The sequence below is a fragment of the Henckelia pumila genome, chromosome 4 (assembly GCF_033568475.1).
Source record: "Henckelia pumila isolate YLH828 chromosome 4, ASM3356847v2, whole genome shotgun sequence".
NCBI lineage: Eukaryota > Viridiplantae > Streptophyta > Magnoliopsida > Lamiales > Gesneriaceae > Henckelia > Henckelia pumila.
The window spans coordinates 141,322,139-141,336,893 of record NC_133123.1 but is presented as its reverse complement, the minus strand read 5'-3'; the positions used below and the strand labels follow the sequence as shown (position 1 = coordinate 141,336,893).

The following is a 14,755-nucleotide window of genomic DNA, read 5'->3' as shown; positions in this document are numbered from 1 at the left end:
TATTTTTATTTTTTTTTAAAACGTCACGGATGAAAATAATTCGATACAAATATATGGAGAAAAATAAAATTTTATCTTTGTTTAGTTAATGTTTTTGTGTGTATATTGTATGTATTATTTAAGGATTTTTTTAATAAAAAACCCAATAAAAGATATTATTGGTAAATATTAAATAGCAAGATTATTATTAGGGTCCGTTTGAAGTCGGCGATAAGATAAATAATATAGAGATAAATAATATATTGTAATAAAAAATAAATAAGAAATGATAATTAATATAAAATTTGATTTGATTGATAAATTATAGTTTTTTTGATTTGATTGATTATATATTATATGAAAATAGTATATTACTATATTTATTTTTTTAATAATTAATAAAAATATGAATAATAATATTTATAAAAGGTAATATAGTAATTTAAATTCAATGACTTGATTGATGTAACATAAATAATTTATGATTTGATTGATCTGAGATAAATAATTAAAAGATGTATATGACAAAATAAACGTGCGACTAGATAAGATATTTTATAGATAGATTTAATATATAACTTTAATATATAAGATAACTTCAAAAACACCCTTAGAAAATTGTTACCGCGTAAGTATAACGTAGCCGGAGGCTCGGTACTCTACATCGTTGAATTAGCATAAAAATGAGAAGCTTTTGCTAACGCATAGGGATATTTATTTGTTTATCTCCAAGTAAAACCAATTGAAATTACTCAATTAGTGTTGATGGAATTATTTGATAAAATCAAATTTAAGTAGAATAAGCTGATTGATTGTTTATTAAAAAAAGGGTTGACCTCGAAGGAGACCGCATTCCACATGAGTTAGAGGCCCATTGGCTCATGCGGAGGGTAAATCGAGGGTTGTGCACGAGCGGCAGGGACCTGAAGGAGGGAGCACATGGCCTAATCCCCAGAGCATACCCCACAATATTTCAGTAGGGAATATGCTTCACACGAGGATCGAATCCGCAACGCTGGAGAATTTCTTTTCACGTCACATCAGGCCTTACCAACTCGACCTCTAGACCTGATTGATTGTTTATTGACATCCGGATCTGTGGTAAAATGAACTTTATCCCTATATGTCGAAAGTCTTTATCAGTACTTTGCTTTAATGTCGTTTTGTGCTACTTTTTTTTTTTTTTAAACATTTAGGATTCCCATTATATATTATGGGGAAGAAAAAAGGAGCGATGGATGATATCCATGACGATTTTATAATAATATAATATGAATAAAATAAATAAAATAGCAGTCAAAATAGTTAATGAAAGCGTTGAAAAACAAAAAGGTAATTGATATGGGTCAAATCTGATGCGGACACAGAATCACACACCATAATCGCATCATTTTGCTTTTGCGGTTCTCATTTGTTACCAATTCTTTTTTATTTTTATTTTAAAAAAAAATTCATTTGTGTGTGTTAAATAAATATATATATTTTAAATGGTTGAACAATCCATGGATAATGTCTTTTTTAAGAAAGCACTTGATTAATGATTAGGAAATTCAGGTTAAATAAATACTCCAGCGATTTATTACAATGGAAAGAAATTGAATTTTCGAAATTTTTATAATTATAAATTTATAACAGTGATGAGAAAAAATACATTGATATGCAAAAAGCAAGTATAAAAATAAGATGTTTTATACGTCCCAATCATATAAGTTATATTTCATTTTTTCGGTTATCCCAATAATATAGCTCAGTTTTCATATCTAATAACATTTTTCATTATTTTTAATCAATAATATATTTCTTATTAATTAAAGTTTAAAACGTACAAAAAACATGAAACATAAATTTTTGTTTGTAAACTATGTTTGTACTAATTATCTTAATTTGCAGGTCAAAAAACAATAGCATACTATCGGAGATGAGAAGTATAAAATAAAAAAAAAAATTCATCCCTCACTTGGAAAAATTAAATTAAATTAAGGCAATTTGCTCAAAAATCCCCAAATGCAAACATGTTTTGCTTTGTGCTCTCTAGTCATAAGTGGAAAAATTAAATTAAATTAAGGCAATTTGCTCAAAAATCCCCAAATGCAAACATGTTTTGCTTTGGGTTCTCTAGTCATAAAATGTGGTACAACATCATACATCATGTGATACAAAATCATATAAAATATGGTACAAATTAACAAAAAATTGTGGTACAAAAAAATAGCTAAAAAGCATAGAGCAAAATATGTTTGCATTGAAAATTTTTCAGCAATTTACTGTTAAATTAAAAATGTTTATAAACATGAAATGGACAAATATAAACGATTGCCGTTCAAAGAACGAAATCCCCATGGAATTGGATATGCATGCGGACAAAAATATTTTTTAATATATATTATTAATCTTCCAAAAAAAAAAAAAGCAAACTTTTTGTTTGAGAACATTATTATTTTAAGTGGCCATTTGGAATAAATACTGCAAATAAAATAGAAAATGGTGTGATTTTTGTGTAATAAATAATGTTTAATTTAGAAAGGAGGAGAGAAACTGAGACTGAGGGGGAGGGGGCAATAATGAAGGTGGTGGAACGGGACCAAGTGGCAGGGCGTGGGAGAGGACGAACATGACATTGTCGGTTTCATTTCCTTTCTTTTGTTTTTTGTTTTTTTTTTTAAAAAAAATTTATTTTTACTGTGAATCTGAATCAGTTCAATTCCCAGCCAAATTCTCTCTCTCTCTCTCCTAAGCCTCACCACAAGCAACCAAGCTGTCCCTTGTTGGATACTTAGTTGGCTGTTGGAACCACTGCAACACCACCACTTCCCTCTTTCTCCTTTTTTCTTTCTTTGATTTGATTTGTTTTCTATCTAATTTTTGTGCTTAGCCTCCAATATTAGCTGCGTTCTCTGCTTTTGGGTTTCTTGTTCTGAGCTAAGTTGATATTTGATTATAGGGTTTTGTTGTTTGAGAGATTTGGGGTACTGGGTTGGTCTTTTTTTTGGTTGTTGAAATCTAGGTGAGGTGTTTTGATTTTTAGGGTTTTTATTGTTAGATTAGAGGCAGAAATTTTAATTAGAATGGCGGCGTTTGGTGGTGAAGAAAAGGAAATGATGAGGATGCAAAGCGGATACAATAGCTCTCTTGAAAACTCCAATATAATTACTACTACTCACCAAGAGAAAGTCAGAGTACCCGAATCAAGTTCCGGTGGCTCCAAGCAACCCAAGCCAGCGAACCCTAGATTTAACTACCGGGAATGCCTCAAGAACCACGCCGCCAGCATCGGCGGTAACGTCACCGACGGCTGCGGGGAGTTCATGCCCAGCGGAGAAGAAGGGACCCTCGAAGCGCTCAAGTGCGCCGCCTGCAACTGCCACCGGAATTTCCACCGCAAGGAGCATCACGGGGAGTCTGCGTCCGCCGGTGCTGCCATGGTTCACCCCCTCCACCTCCCCCCGCCTCTTCCTTCCCCCTCCATGAGCCATCATCGTGTCGGCGTTGGCGGCTCCGGCCATGCTCACTGGACTTCCATGGTGCAGCCCGTGAAGATGGCGTTCGGAAGCTCCGGCGGAGGTGGAGGCAGCGCCGGCACTGATTCTTCCAGCGAGGAGCTGAACTTTAACTCCTTGCAGGTGGCGCCGCCTCCGCCGCAGTTTTCCAGCAAGAAGCGGTTCCGGACTAAGTTCACGACGGAGCAGAAGGAGAAGATGATGGTGTTCGCCGACAAACTGGGGTGGCGCATCCCCAGAGAAGATGACAGTGAATTGCAGAGGTTTTGTGCTGAAGTTGGAGTCAAGAGACAGGTTTTTAAGGTTTGGATGCATAATAACAAGAGCAATTCTTCCAAGAAAATTATTAATCCCCAAGAATTTCAATAATTTATTATCCTTATTACATATAAATAATCATTAATGTGCTTCATTTATATATTTATCATCATCATCATCATTATTGTGACATTGTAGCAAATCCGCTAAATATTTATATATATATATATATGTTGGTGCATGTTTATTTTTTTATGATATATCTGCATGCTTAAACACATCGATCGAATCAACTAATTTCTTTGATCAGATGATTTATATATGTTATTTGGCACACATGATCATGATCAGATTTCTTTTCATCAACTCAAATTCTATCATTCCTCTTTTAGAAATTCATTAATGAGTTTTGATTCTTTTGAGTGTTCTTAAATTCCAACTATATTATATGATTCAGGAGGAGGATTTAATGCCTCAGGTAGAATAATTTATGAGCTCATACAGATATAGGTGGCAACAAATTTAAATTAATTAATGTTTGTGTGTTTTTTTTTTTTTTTTTGTTGAAAAAAAGGACTCATGTTTGATTGTTTACTACACCTTCAAATTTAAGATTGGAGCCCGTTTCTTCTACAAATTCCTCTCCCCGAAACAAAATTATGTTGTGGATTGGCATTTGATTTTTGTCAAAATTTTGGATAATTTAATGCGTGGGAAAAGAACTTTCTTTTTCACCTTCTTGTCCAATTTGTTCAATTTAATGAGTAGGTTTGAGAAGTGGCTTGCTGAAGAATAGGATTGATCGAATCATATTTATAATATTTTCGTAGAAGTTTGGGAATTCTTCAAGCTTGGTATCAACCCAAAATTTCAGGCTTTTGAAGCTTAAATGAAATTACTATGATTTTAACGTACTTTTGAAGCTTAAATGGAATTATTATGATTTTAAACGTTAAAACGGTTGTAATTGGAACTTTAGTTCATTTTATCTCTTGTATCATTAAACCTAAACTCAATTTGATCAGACTTAAAAACATTAGTATTGATATATATTATTATAACTGAACCTGACTATCTAAAATAATAAATTGCTAACATTATTTTTTAAAGTAAAATTTCTAATTAATCTTTCTCTTGTGCATCAATTTTGCTTTAAAAGAAGTATTTAATTATTATTTAGGACAATGTTACATTACTAGCATCACTCATCAATGGAATCGCTAATTTTTTTTTTCTTTCCTTATTTTTCATAAATTTCGTTTTCTAGAAAATCGCATTTAAGTTTATTTAGTGAAAGATTAATATGATCAAAACTTGTAATGTTTAAATCTCTCTTGGTTAGAATGAAGCGTTGAAAGCGTCAATTTTAAACGAGATCAAACGACACAATTAATCAAGCTTTTTAGAATATTATTTTTGACATAAAACTAATACTTTTTTATATGCCAGTTAAATAAAAAATGTGTCTTACAATTTTGTGCCACCTTCTCACATAACATTTTCTGTTTTTAATTAACTTCTGGTTTTTTTTTTTGTGACGTCGGAACTCGCAGCCGCTATCTTTTGGTGCGCTCTGGGTAAACCCTCGAACTAACGCAATAACCTGCTAACAACGCTAATCAGGTAAACCACACTGGGCAAGCTCTGTGTAACAGACTAATCCAAGAAAGTGTTAGCAGGAAGAATCGAACTCTTGACATCTGGTTAAGAGTTCACCTACTTCATCAACTTGGACACCCTATGAGGCAACTTCTGGTTATTTTGTTTTAACTATTGACGGTACACTTCGGAATCAGTTCGGATGTAACATCATTTTTTAGCTTTTTTCACGTCGATGAAATAGGAGTACTAGTTTAAAATTAAAGCCAAAAAAAATCGAAAATTATTGTACCAAAATTTGAGTATCCAGTGGATCAAAATCAAAATATGACACGATCGGGAGTTCTTGACAGAACCAATATTATTTCTAGAGTAAATTTAAATGTGCCTATATGCACGGGAGTTTTATTTCACACATTATGTTCTACGTAAACTATTGCTATCGAAAGAATATGTTTATATGTATATTTGTAATTTTGCATTTGTAAAGATGCAGTGAGAATATTTGTAATTTTTTTTTATCAAAATTAAATTTATATCGTAGGATAAAATTCTTTATGCTGCTGGTTTACAACATAAATAAAATCCAGTGAGAATATTTGTGAGAGATCCAGTCGATAAATTAAAGTTTGATAATTTTCGCAATTCTGTAGTAGCAAAATTAAAGAAGCTCGTAATAATTATAAAATCTTTTTCAATCGATGAAATTTAAGATTTCAATCGATCAAAAGACCTGAACCCATGATATACATGCAGAAATTAATTGCAAACAAAATCACAACTGGACCAAAACAAACAAAAGATACACAGATAAGAATGTACAAGTTGGTACTAAGACCCAAACCAGTTGAAGACAAATATATATATATATATATCGTCGAATTTTTATGGCAATATATATTCATAATTGCTTATATATAAATATAATTAATGATACATGACAGGTTTCATTGATTGGTCGCTTTTTTGTCGAAGTTTGTGTGTACATGTCATGCATGTAAGTTTACAAATACTAATTATAGCGACTGTAAATTTATATTTGTAATGTTCATTTTTATTTTTCTTGTTAAATGAGAACCAGGTTGGAATTACGAAAATATACTATTCATATTTGAGAAAACTACCGCGAATTTCAATTAAAAAAATGAGATCAGATATATATGTAAATGTATGTGTGTGTCTTTTTATGTATATTTTTTAGGATGATTTTCATCTCCGGTCGTTATTTTTCGATGTACATAATACGTGTTAAAGCCTTTAGTGGGCCTAAAGAAGGCATCAATTTTTTTGGTCATTAAGGAGTCGAAGGATCTGCATTGCACTAAGCCTAGGCCCCCCTAGCAGGCCTGAAAAAGTATATCGTCGAATTTTATAGTACAAGTGGCCCACTTATTTTTTAATAGGTATGTGTTGCACATATTTCATTTTCTCATTTATCACGGTGCAAGTGGTTGGGATAAAAATTTAGTTATATATATATTTTTTGGACATATATTTATAAAAATATTTTTTAAATTTTTTTATTTAAAATATTTTTTAAAAATGTTTTATTAAAAATAAAATTGCTTGAACAATTATTTTATAAAAACATTTTAATATTTCAAAAATAATTACGTGAAGAACACTTTTTAAAAAATATTTTTCACAAACATTTTATAAAAATCTAATTCAAACACATATTTTAATTTTTTTTTCACTTATAAAATAATAAAAACGTTTTTTAAGTATATTTCCAAACGAAATCTATTTTAATAGAAAATATCAGGCTAGTACAATTTTTTTTGAAACAAGACTAGTACAATTAAATGTAAAGTAAATTGTGTATATAATTACTTCTTCAAATCTGATAGGAAACCATTTTCCTTATCAAGATTATAGCCACAACCCAAATAACTAATCATGAATATCCTCAATTGAATCAAAATTTATTTATAACCCTTTCATTTCAAATTGAAAATAAAAATAAAAATAATTCCTTCGAATATGCAAGGATGGTTCATGCGTCAATACAGAAAAAATCTCGAACCAATATCATAATATTTAACTTAAATTAAGTCCAATATTTTTGGTTTCGACATTAATCCTATGAGGGAAGTGCAGTTCGATCGAATGATTTAATACGAAATATTTTATAATTAGTAATAATTTTCAATGCTTTAAATTTCATGAATTTCACTTTTTATAAACTACATATATACTCCATCTAAGTATAGTCGAAAATTCTAAACGTGTTGCATATGCATTTATTATTATTTTTTAAAAGACATAATTTTCAATTTCCAGTCAAATTAAATAGATGCTGAAATAACTTTTATATCCAATTCACTCGAATATTTGACATCAGCAATTTGGAATAATTTTTTCTTTTGTTTTGAAAATAATTTGCAATAAAATTTAGAGACTAGCTAGCTAGCTAGTGTTTCAAACATACTGTTATACACTTCTCGGATAATCATAGTACAAAAGACACTATTTCCTTACGCATATATAAAGCTAACACGATTAATACATATGATTTTGCCCCGCGCAGGCTACATATATTTTTACGGATCCCGACGGTAATAAAGTATTTAACCTTGCACCAGTTCCTTAATTACTGTAACCTGAGATTCTTGAAAAGCCTGTAACAAAACATTCAAGATAAATTTAATGTAATTTACATTTTATGAATGTAAACGAACAATGCAATAGCAAGCTAGCTAGTCATGAAAATAACTTCAGAAAAAAAAAAAAAAAGAGTAGTGATCATTTAAATAATTACCTGTATTCATTGCCATATCCTCTGGAATTGCTTGAGATAGCTCCATAATTAGGTATAGGGACTTGATCATTTTCTATGTGCATAATGTCTTTAACCAGAGCTTCATAATGTCTCTTCACTTCCTCCGCCGATTTCCCGCCGACCGCCTTGGCTATATTGTGCCAGCGATCCGGCGTGTCCCTGTCATATTTTGCTAGGGCCTCTTCGAACTGCTTGTTCTGTCTGGGTGTCCATGCCATGTAACGCGACGATTGACTCGAACTCGACGCCATTAGATGGAGATCGGAGAAGTGTGTATAATTAATTGAACTAGATCACTAAACAAATTTGATGTTGTTTTGAGTTATTTGTGGAGCAATGCGCAATGTGTAGTTTATATATAGATGAATCAAAGGTAGTGGAATAGGGCAAGTTGACAGAATTTTGTGAATATTAATTCAAAGACAAGATTTTGGTGAATTCTTCAAAAGTCCCTTTTCTGTTCTTTTTATAATATCATCATGAGCAAGTGGATTACCAAGAGAATTTCTCCCACATGGTAGGATTAGATCCCTTAATCTCATCAACAAGACATACGTACTATTTAAGATAGATAGATGCCCCAACACATTTAATAGGAATTTATAAATTGAGTACAAAATATATGTAAACGTATATATTATACTATATAATTTGATTTGTTCCGCTGTATTTTATGCAAATTAATTAATTCCTATCAATATAATTAATTATCTCGCATGTGTTTGTGAGAGAGAGTGAAATATTGAAGAGTACTCCATTTCTAACAAATTAAACATATGAATTGATTAAAAATCTAAAATTTAATATAGGCAGCTTGTAATATGATGGTCATTTGATTTGAATATCAAGTGTTACATGCCAAATTATTCCTCTCGTTTGGAATATTTTTATTAAAACTTGATTTCACTTCTGTCCTTCCCTTGGCGTAGAATTGATTCCAGATCACACAAAATCTTTTAATTCATCACCATTGCTTTTTGAAAATTTCTGATGGAACATGTTACAGTACCATGATTCTCCAATTGTTAACTTTGAATATTGACCTAAATTTAATTAATTATATAATTTGATAACGAAACTTTATGGTCAGTTTCAATTTAAAAATTCAAGGAAAATATTTATTCGATTGCTTGGGTTTTGAATAAAATCCTTAAAAAAAGGGGGGAACCCTTTTAATTTGTTTTAATGCACAATTAAAGTCAGAGACTTGATTGGCTCTTCTTAGTGCCGAAAGATTTCAACGAAGAAAAACAAATATCACCAAAATGTTTCTTTTTCTCCTTTTCTAATAACTGTTTAGTGTTTACACCTCCTTGCGTGGACCTTTACAAGAATTGTTTAAATGGTCAATAATTAATTAATATATCGATCATAATAACATTGATTTCAAGAACATGCACCAAAGTACATGGATCTGGTGACGTTAACAAAATTAGAAAATCAATATTCAGTGGTATATTAATTTATTCTTTTTTCTTGTTTTTCATTTTTTTTCCTTTTTTGAAATATTAATTTATTGTGCGATATTTTTCAAATATATCCATCTCGATCAATTCGGTTGAGCAAATTGGATGCCCGATATCTCTTCTTTAATTTTACATTTTGCCCTATAAATTATTAAGAACGATGGAAAAAAGTGTACGGTGTACCAATCCAAGATATTAACGTGCATCATGCATGGGTAAAATTTCGAGTCCAAGTGGCACAATCAACATGCGATTCATATATTTTGCAATGATAAAGATACTATACAATTTATAACTTCTACCTAAATTTTCAAGTACAATTTACTAGTTGAAACCTGCATTTTTTACTTCAATTTTGCATTAATGCTGAATGAGGTAAGAAAACCGTGAAGAATATTTGAATAAAAAGTCATAAATTTGGTATTTGGGAAAAAGATCAGAATTTCAAAAGGTTTGAATCAACATTGTAAAGGATCTAACAAGGGCATGACCCCTACCCCTAGAAATGAAATATATTCCAAAAGATAAGAAGATATATCGATGAGTATGCACTAACATTGATTCTGGAAACATTTGCCAGCTCGGCGGATTTAACCTTTATAAATTAATTTTACAATAACTCATATATGGTTTTATAAGTCAATTTTGGTAGAAGTTTTTATATTAAAAAGGTGTTTGGCTGAGTTTATAAGCTCTTAAATTTTGTTTGATAAATTTTTTTTTCAAACAGCTTATAAACTGTTAAAATAAGTTGTTTGACAGCTTATAAGCTGTTTTTAAAAAAGTAAGAGGCACCTTGTTTTTTTGAAAAAGATCTTATTTTAATATTATATCTCTCCAAAATATCCTTGAATATTTTCATAAATATCCATCATATCCTCCACCCATTAAATATTAAATATTATTTTTAAATAAATTCCAAATCACATAAAATTTTCTAAATTAAATTATTAAAATAGTTTTTTTTTTAACATAAGTTTATTCTAAAACTATTTTCGTATATGTATAACTCGAAACATTATCTTCATAGCATTATACTCTTTTTGGTAATTTTGACCATAAAAATATCTTATAATACCAAACATATCAGTATTTTTAAGGTATTTAAAATAAGTTTACCCAAACATTTAACAACATATTTTTAAAATAAGTCCTGACAGCTTGTATTTGGGGTGCTCTCTCTATTATCATAAACCTCTTCAACAATTTTTTTATGGGCTCCACTATCAATTCACTTATATTTATTTATAATTTTATTTAATATTATGTCATTTATCACATATATTATTAATTAAAATTTTTAATTTAATAATATTTATTATTTTAAAATTTAAATCATTAATTTTTATTAAAAAATAATTTGACTAAAATAAACTTTTAAAAAAACTATAAACTTTAAAAGTAACGAATAGTTTGGATAAATTGAAAGAGACTTTAATGAAAAGCAAATTACGTAGTTTTATAAAATAACATTACATAAACTGATGAAATTAAAAACAACATAGAAAAAGTACATTACAAATACAAATGCGAATAGAGAATATTTCAAAAAATATAACATCTTATAGCAAAGTGCTCTATAATAAATAAATTAATCTTTACCCATCGTTGCAGTAACATGTCCATATGTGTTCAACCAAGTCGGCTCGAAGCTGATGATGTACCTGATTATCACGTAGCTCGCAATTTCTTCTACTTTCAGAATTTCTCTGTCGAGCCTAGATTTATCTGTGCGGGAGGATCGTTTCTATATTCGTCTGACCAATTATCTACTGTATCTCTTCATTCTCAATAATCATTTTTTGCAAAATTATACACGTTAGCATGATATCTCTTTCCACGTGTTCTTGTACCAAAATCAGCAGGGACCTCTAACTATTGTCCAATGAGATTGTAGTACCCAAATGTTCGCTCGACATCTTTCCTCGCAGCCTTTTGTCTTTACTTAAACTTCTTTCTCTCGATATCTTGGGGGCACAAAAAATTCTTAACAAAAGTGGCCCATTGCGGGTAGATCCCGTCAGTCAGATAGTATCCTTTTGTATACTGTGTGACATTTACTGTAAAATGAACATCCGGTGCATTTTCTTGCAATACGTTGTTGAATAAAGGTGATTCGTTAAGCACGTTGATATCATTACTCGATCCTGCGACCCCGAAAAAAATATGTCATATCCACAACCCGGTCGAGGCGACTGCTTCAAGTAAAATTGTTGGGACTTCATGATCACCTCGAGTAAACTGGCCTTTCCAAGATACCGGACAATTTTTCTATTCCCAGTGCATACAATCAAGGCTAACCAATTACCAGGAAAGCCGTGTATTTTCTCATGCATTTGAATCAAACGTTGGATGTCAGTAGCATTGGGCTTTCTCAAGTATTGTACCCCAAATACCTCAATTATACATCGACAGAAATTGAACAGGCATTCAATGAAAGTTTTTTCAGCAATTCGTAGGTACTCATCATAATGACCGGTCGGCAGGGGTTCCATACACTAGTTGACGGATATAGCAGCCGTGCATTTCTGAAGCGGAAATAAACTTTTTTTTGCCCATTGCATCAAGCCTCAGATGAAAATATTCAGAATGATTTTGCAAGGCTTCGACAATGCGAAGGAATAATTCTTTTCGCATACGAAATCGTTGTCAGAAAACTTCACTTGGAAATACCGTTGCATCACTAAAGTAATAATAATTGACAAGATGAGCATGTCCGGCTTCACGATCTCGAATCAAATACTTTCTTCTATGTGATCCCTCACAACTACTCCAAGCTACCTCAAGTAGCATTTGGTGTTATTGTTGAATGATCTCCAATATCATCTGTTCATCAGTATCATCCAACAACTCTTTTTTAAAGAATTCAATAATCCTATTGGTGGTCAAATTATTTGTATCTTCAGATATTTTAGAGTAGAGAATGAAACAAAATGGAGAGAATGATTATAGCAATTGATGAAAAAATGATTAATTGATAGATATATTTATAATTCAAAAAATAGCCGTTATTTAACCATTATGAATAAAACAAAAAATAATAATAATAAAATAATATAAGTGTCCATTGGATATAGGGAAAAAAATGTTGATTTATATATAAAAAAATGAAATCGGAAAAAAATTTGAAAAGAAACAAAGAGCCTTAAAGCTGAAACAACCAAAATTGATTACAATTTTTTTTTAAAAATATTTTTTTAAAATAAGAGGCAGCAGATGTGCGTGTGAAAATCACGCGCGCGTTCCCAAGAAGAGGAGTGCGCTGCAATCCCCCTCTTGCAATTGAAACCAATGTTTCCATAATCGAAATGATAATCAAACTGATAAATTCAAAAAAACGGTTCAATCGGTCCGACCGGTTCCACCGGACGGTCGAACCGGAGTACTGTTATTATATTAAAAAATAATAATATAATATAATAATTGATATATTTTAAAATTTAAAACCTTAAATATGTATTATATAATAAAAATATATAATTATCAAAGTTAAAAAAACGTATAGATAACCAAAATATTAAATATAATTATATATATTTTTAAAAAAATCAAAAAAGCTAAAATATTATCAAAATAATATTTTTAGCAATGTTCAAAACCAAATAATATAGATCCACAAATAAAATTTTTAATATAGTAAATAATTTTTTTAGAAATAAAAAAAATTAAAAATTCTTTGAAAAAGTACACATAAATTGATAAGAGCAAAGTTGTTAACGTATCTTATTTTTAGAGGTTGCAAAAACTACCTTAAGAGCAAACAGATTTTGAGGAAAAAATTTACGTAAGGTCAAAACTACCTTAAGAGCAAACAGATTTTGAGGAAGAAATTTACGTAAGGTCAAAAGATTTTGATAAATGAAATCAATCAACTATGGATGTGTAACTTTTTGATTGGTGGGGTTGACGAGATGGGGCTGAATAGGGGTGACAAAAATTTTCGAAATTCTGACCCTTCCCGAGTCTCATCCCATTTCCGTCCCGAAAAAATCCCAACCCGAAATTTTCCATACCCGAACTTTCGGGATTTTTTCTATCCCGATTAATATCGGGAGCGGGATCGGGAATAAAACCTTAACCCAACGGGATTCCCGACCCGTCCCGAAATAATTTAATAATATATTTTATTAATAATTTTATTAATATAATAAGCTAAATACTATTAGGTTTCAACTCATATAATACTTAATTGTGGACATAATTCGCATAATTTTTATTGTTGGTACGATCAAATTGTAAAATCACGAAATGTAATTTTATTTTTGTGTATTTTTTTTAAAAATTAAATTAATAATTTAATTAATTCATATTTATAATTATTTAATTAGAACAAATATGTAGAACAAGACTCAAAAGATTAATTTGAAAATCTATTTAACAAAATTTATTTAATAATTGTATCCAAATATTTTATTAATAATTATCCGATACATTTTTTATCTTAACAAAACTTTGAAACTGTAACGCCCCGATTTTATCTTAATCGACTTTATTTGAGATAATCGGAAATTCCAGAGTTCAAGAGCCGACTTGATTTTGATCAGGGTCCTTTTTGCAAATTTCGGATTTTTCAGGGACTAAAACGCAAATATGGACTTTATTAGATATTTATACAATGTTTTGACTCCTCCTTCACTCCACCCTCTTCTCTCCCAACCGATTCCTCCATTGAAGGCGTGAGAAAAGCTTTTCAAGCTTTTGGATTTCAGTCCGAGCTCGATCCGTCCGTTGGAATTTATTTCTGAAGGCAGATTAGCGATCAAGGCTGCGAGAGCTTCGTTATATCGTAAGTTTTTCTACGATCAAATACGTTCTAATTTTGGGATGTCGTTAGAATCGTTTGAGATTCGAGTATGTTGATCTTGGCAGAGTTCTGATCATTTATTCTCTATCGGTTTTGAAATAGAGCGTCGTTCGGAATTGTTATGAATTTTGAAGGGATTTTCGAAAATGTGATTTTGGATATGTGTTGGATTTGAGTTTGAATGTTTGAATGATGATTGTTATGAGTTGTTGGGATTGATATTATGTTGTCTGCGTTTCCGGTTTATCAGATTATAGCCGTTATGCCGTCAGTTTGAAGTTTGAATATCGTTTCGTTGTTTTGATTAAACGATGTTTGATTGAAGAATTGGAATGCCGATATTGATCTTTATGACTTCTTTGTTAGATTG

General features: G+C 30.6%; 2 protein-coding genes across 2 annotated transcripts; one reads left to right on the top strand and one right to left on the bottom strand.

The window, feature by feature from the left end:
- Positions 1-2,674: 2,674 nt before the first annotated feature.
- Positions 2,675-3,988, top strand: LOC140894638 (zinc-finger homeodomain protein 2-like). Its single transcript, XM_073303198.1, has one exon. It carries the CDS (start codon positions 3,045-3,047, stop codon positions 3,843-3,845), a length of 801 nt encoding a protein of 266 aa, XP_073159299.1. The 5' UTR covers positions 2,675-3,044; the 3' UTR covers positions 3,846-3,988.
- A 3,756-nt stretch (positions 3,989-7,744) lies between these two features.
- LOC140866015 (protein RADIALIS-like 4) lies at positions 7,745-8,415 on the bottom strand. Its single transcript, XM_073270870.1, has 2 exons — positions 8,095-8,415; positions 7,745-7,954 (listed from the first exon to the last, which is right to left on the bottom strand). The coding sequence occupies exons 1-2, from the start codon at positions 8,364-8,366 to the stop codon at positions 7,927-7,929; spliced, it is 300 nt and encodes a 99-aa protein (XP_073126971.1). The 5' UTR covers positions 8,367-8,415; the 3' UTR covers positions 7,745-7,926.
- Between the last annotated feature and the right edge of the window lie 6,340 nt (positions 8,416-14,755).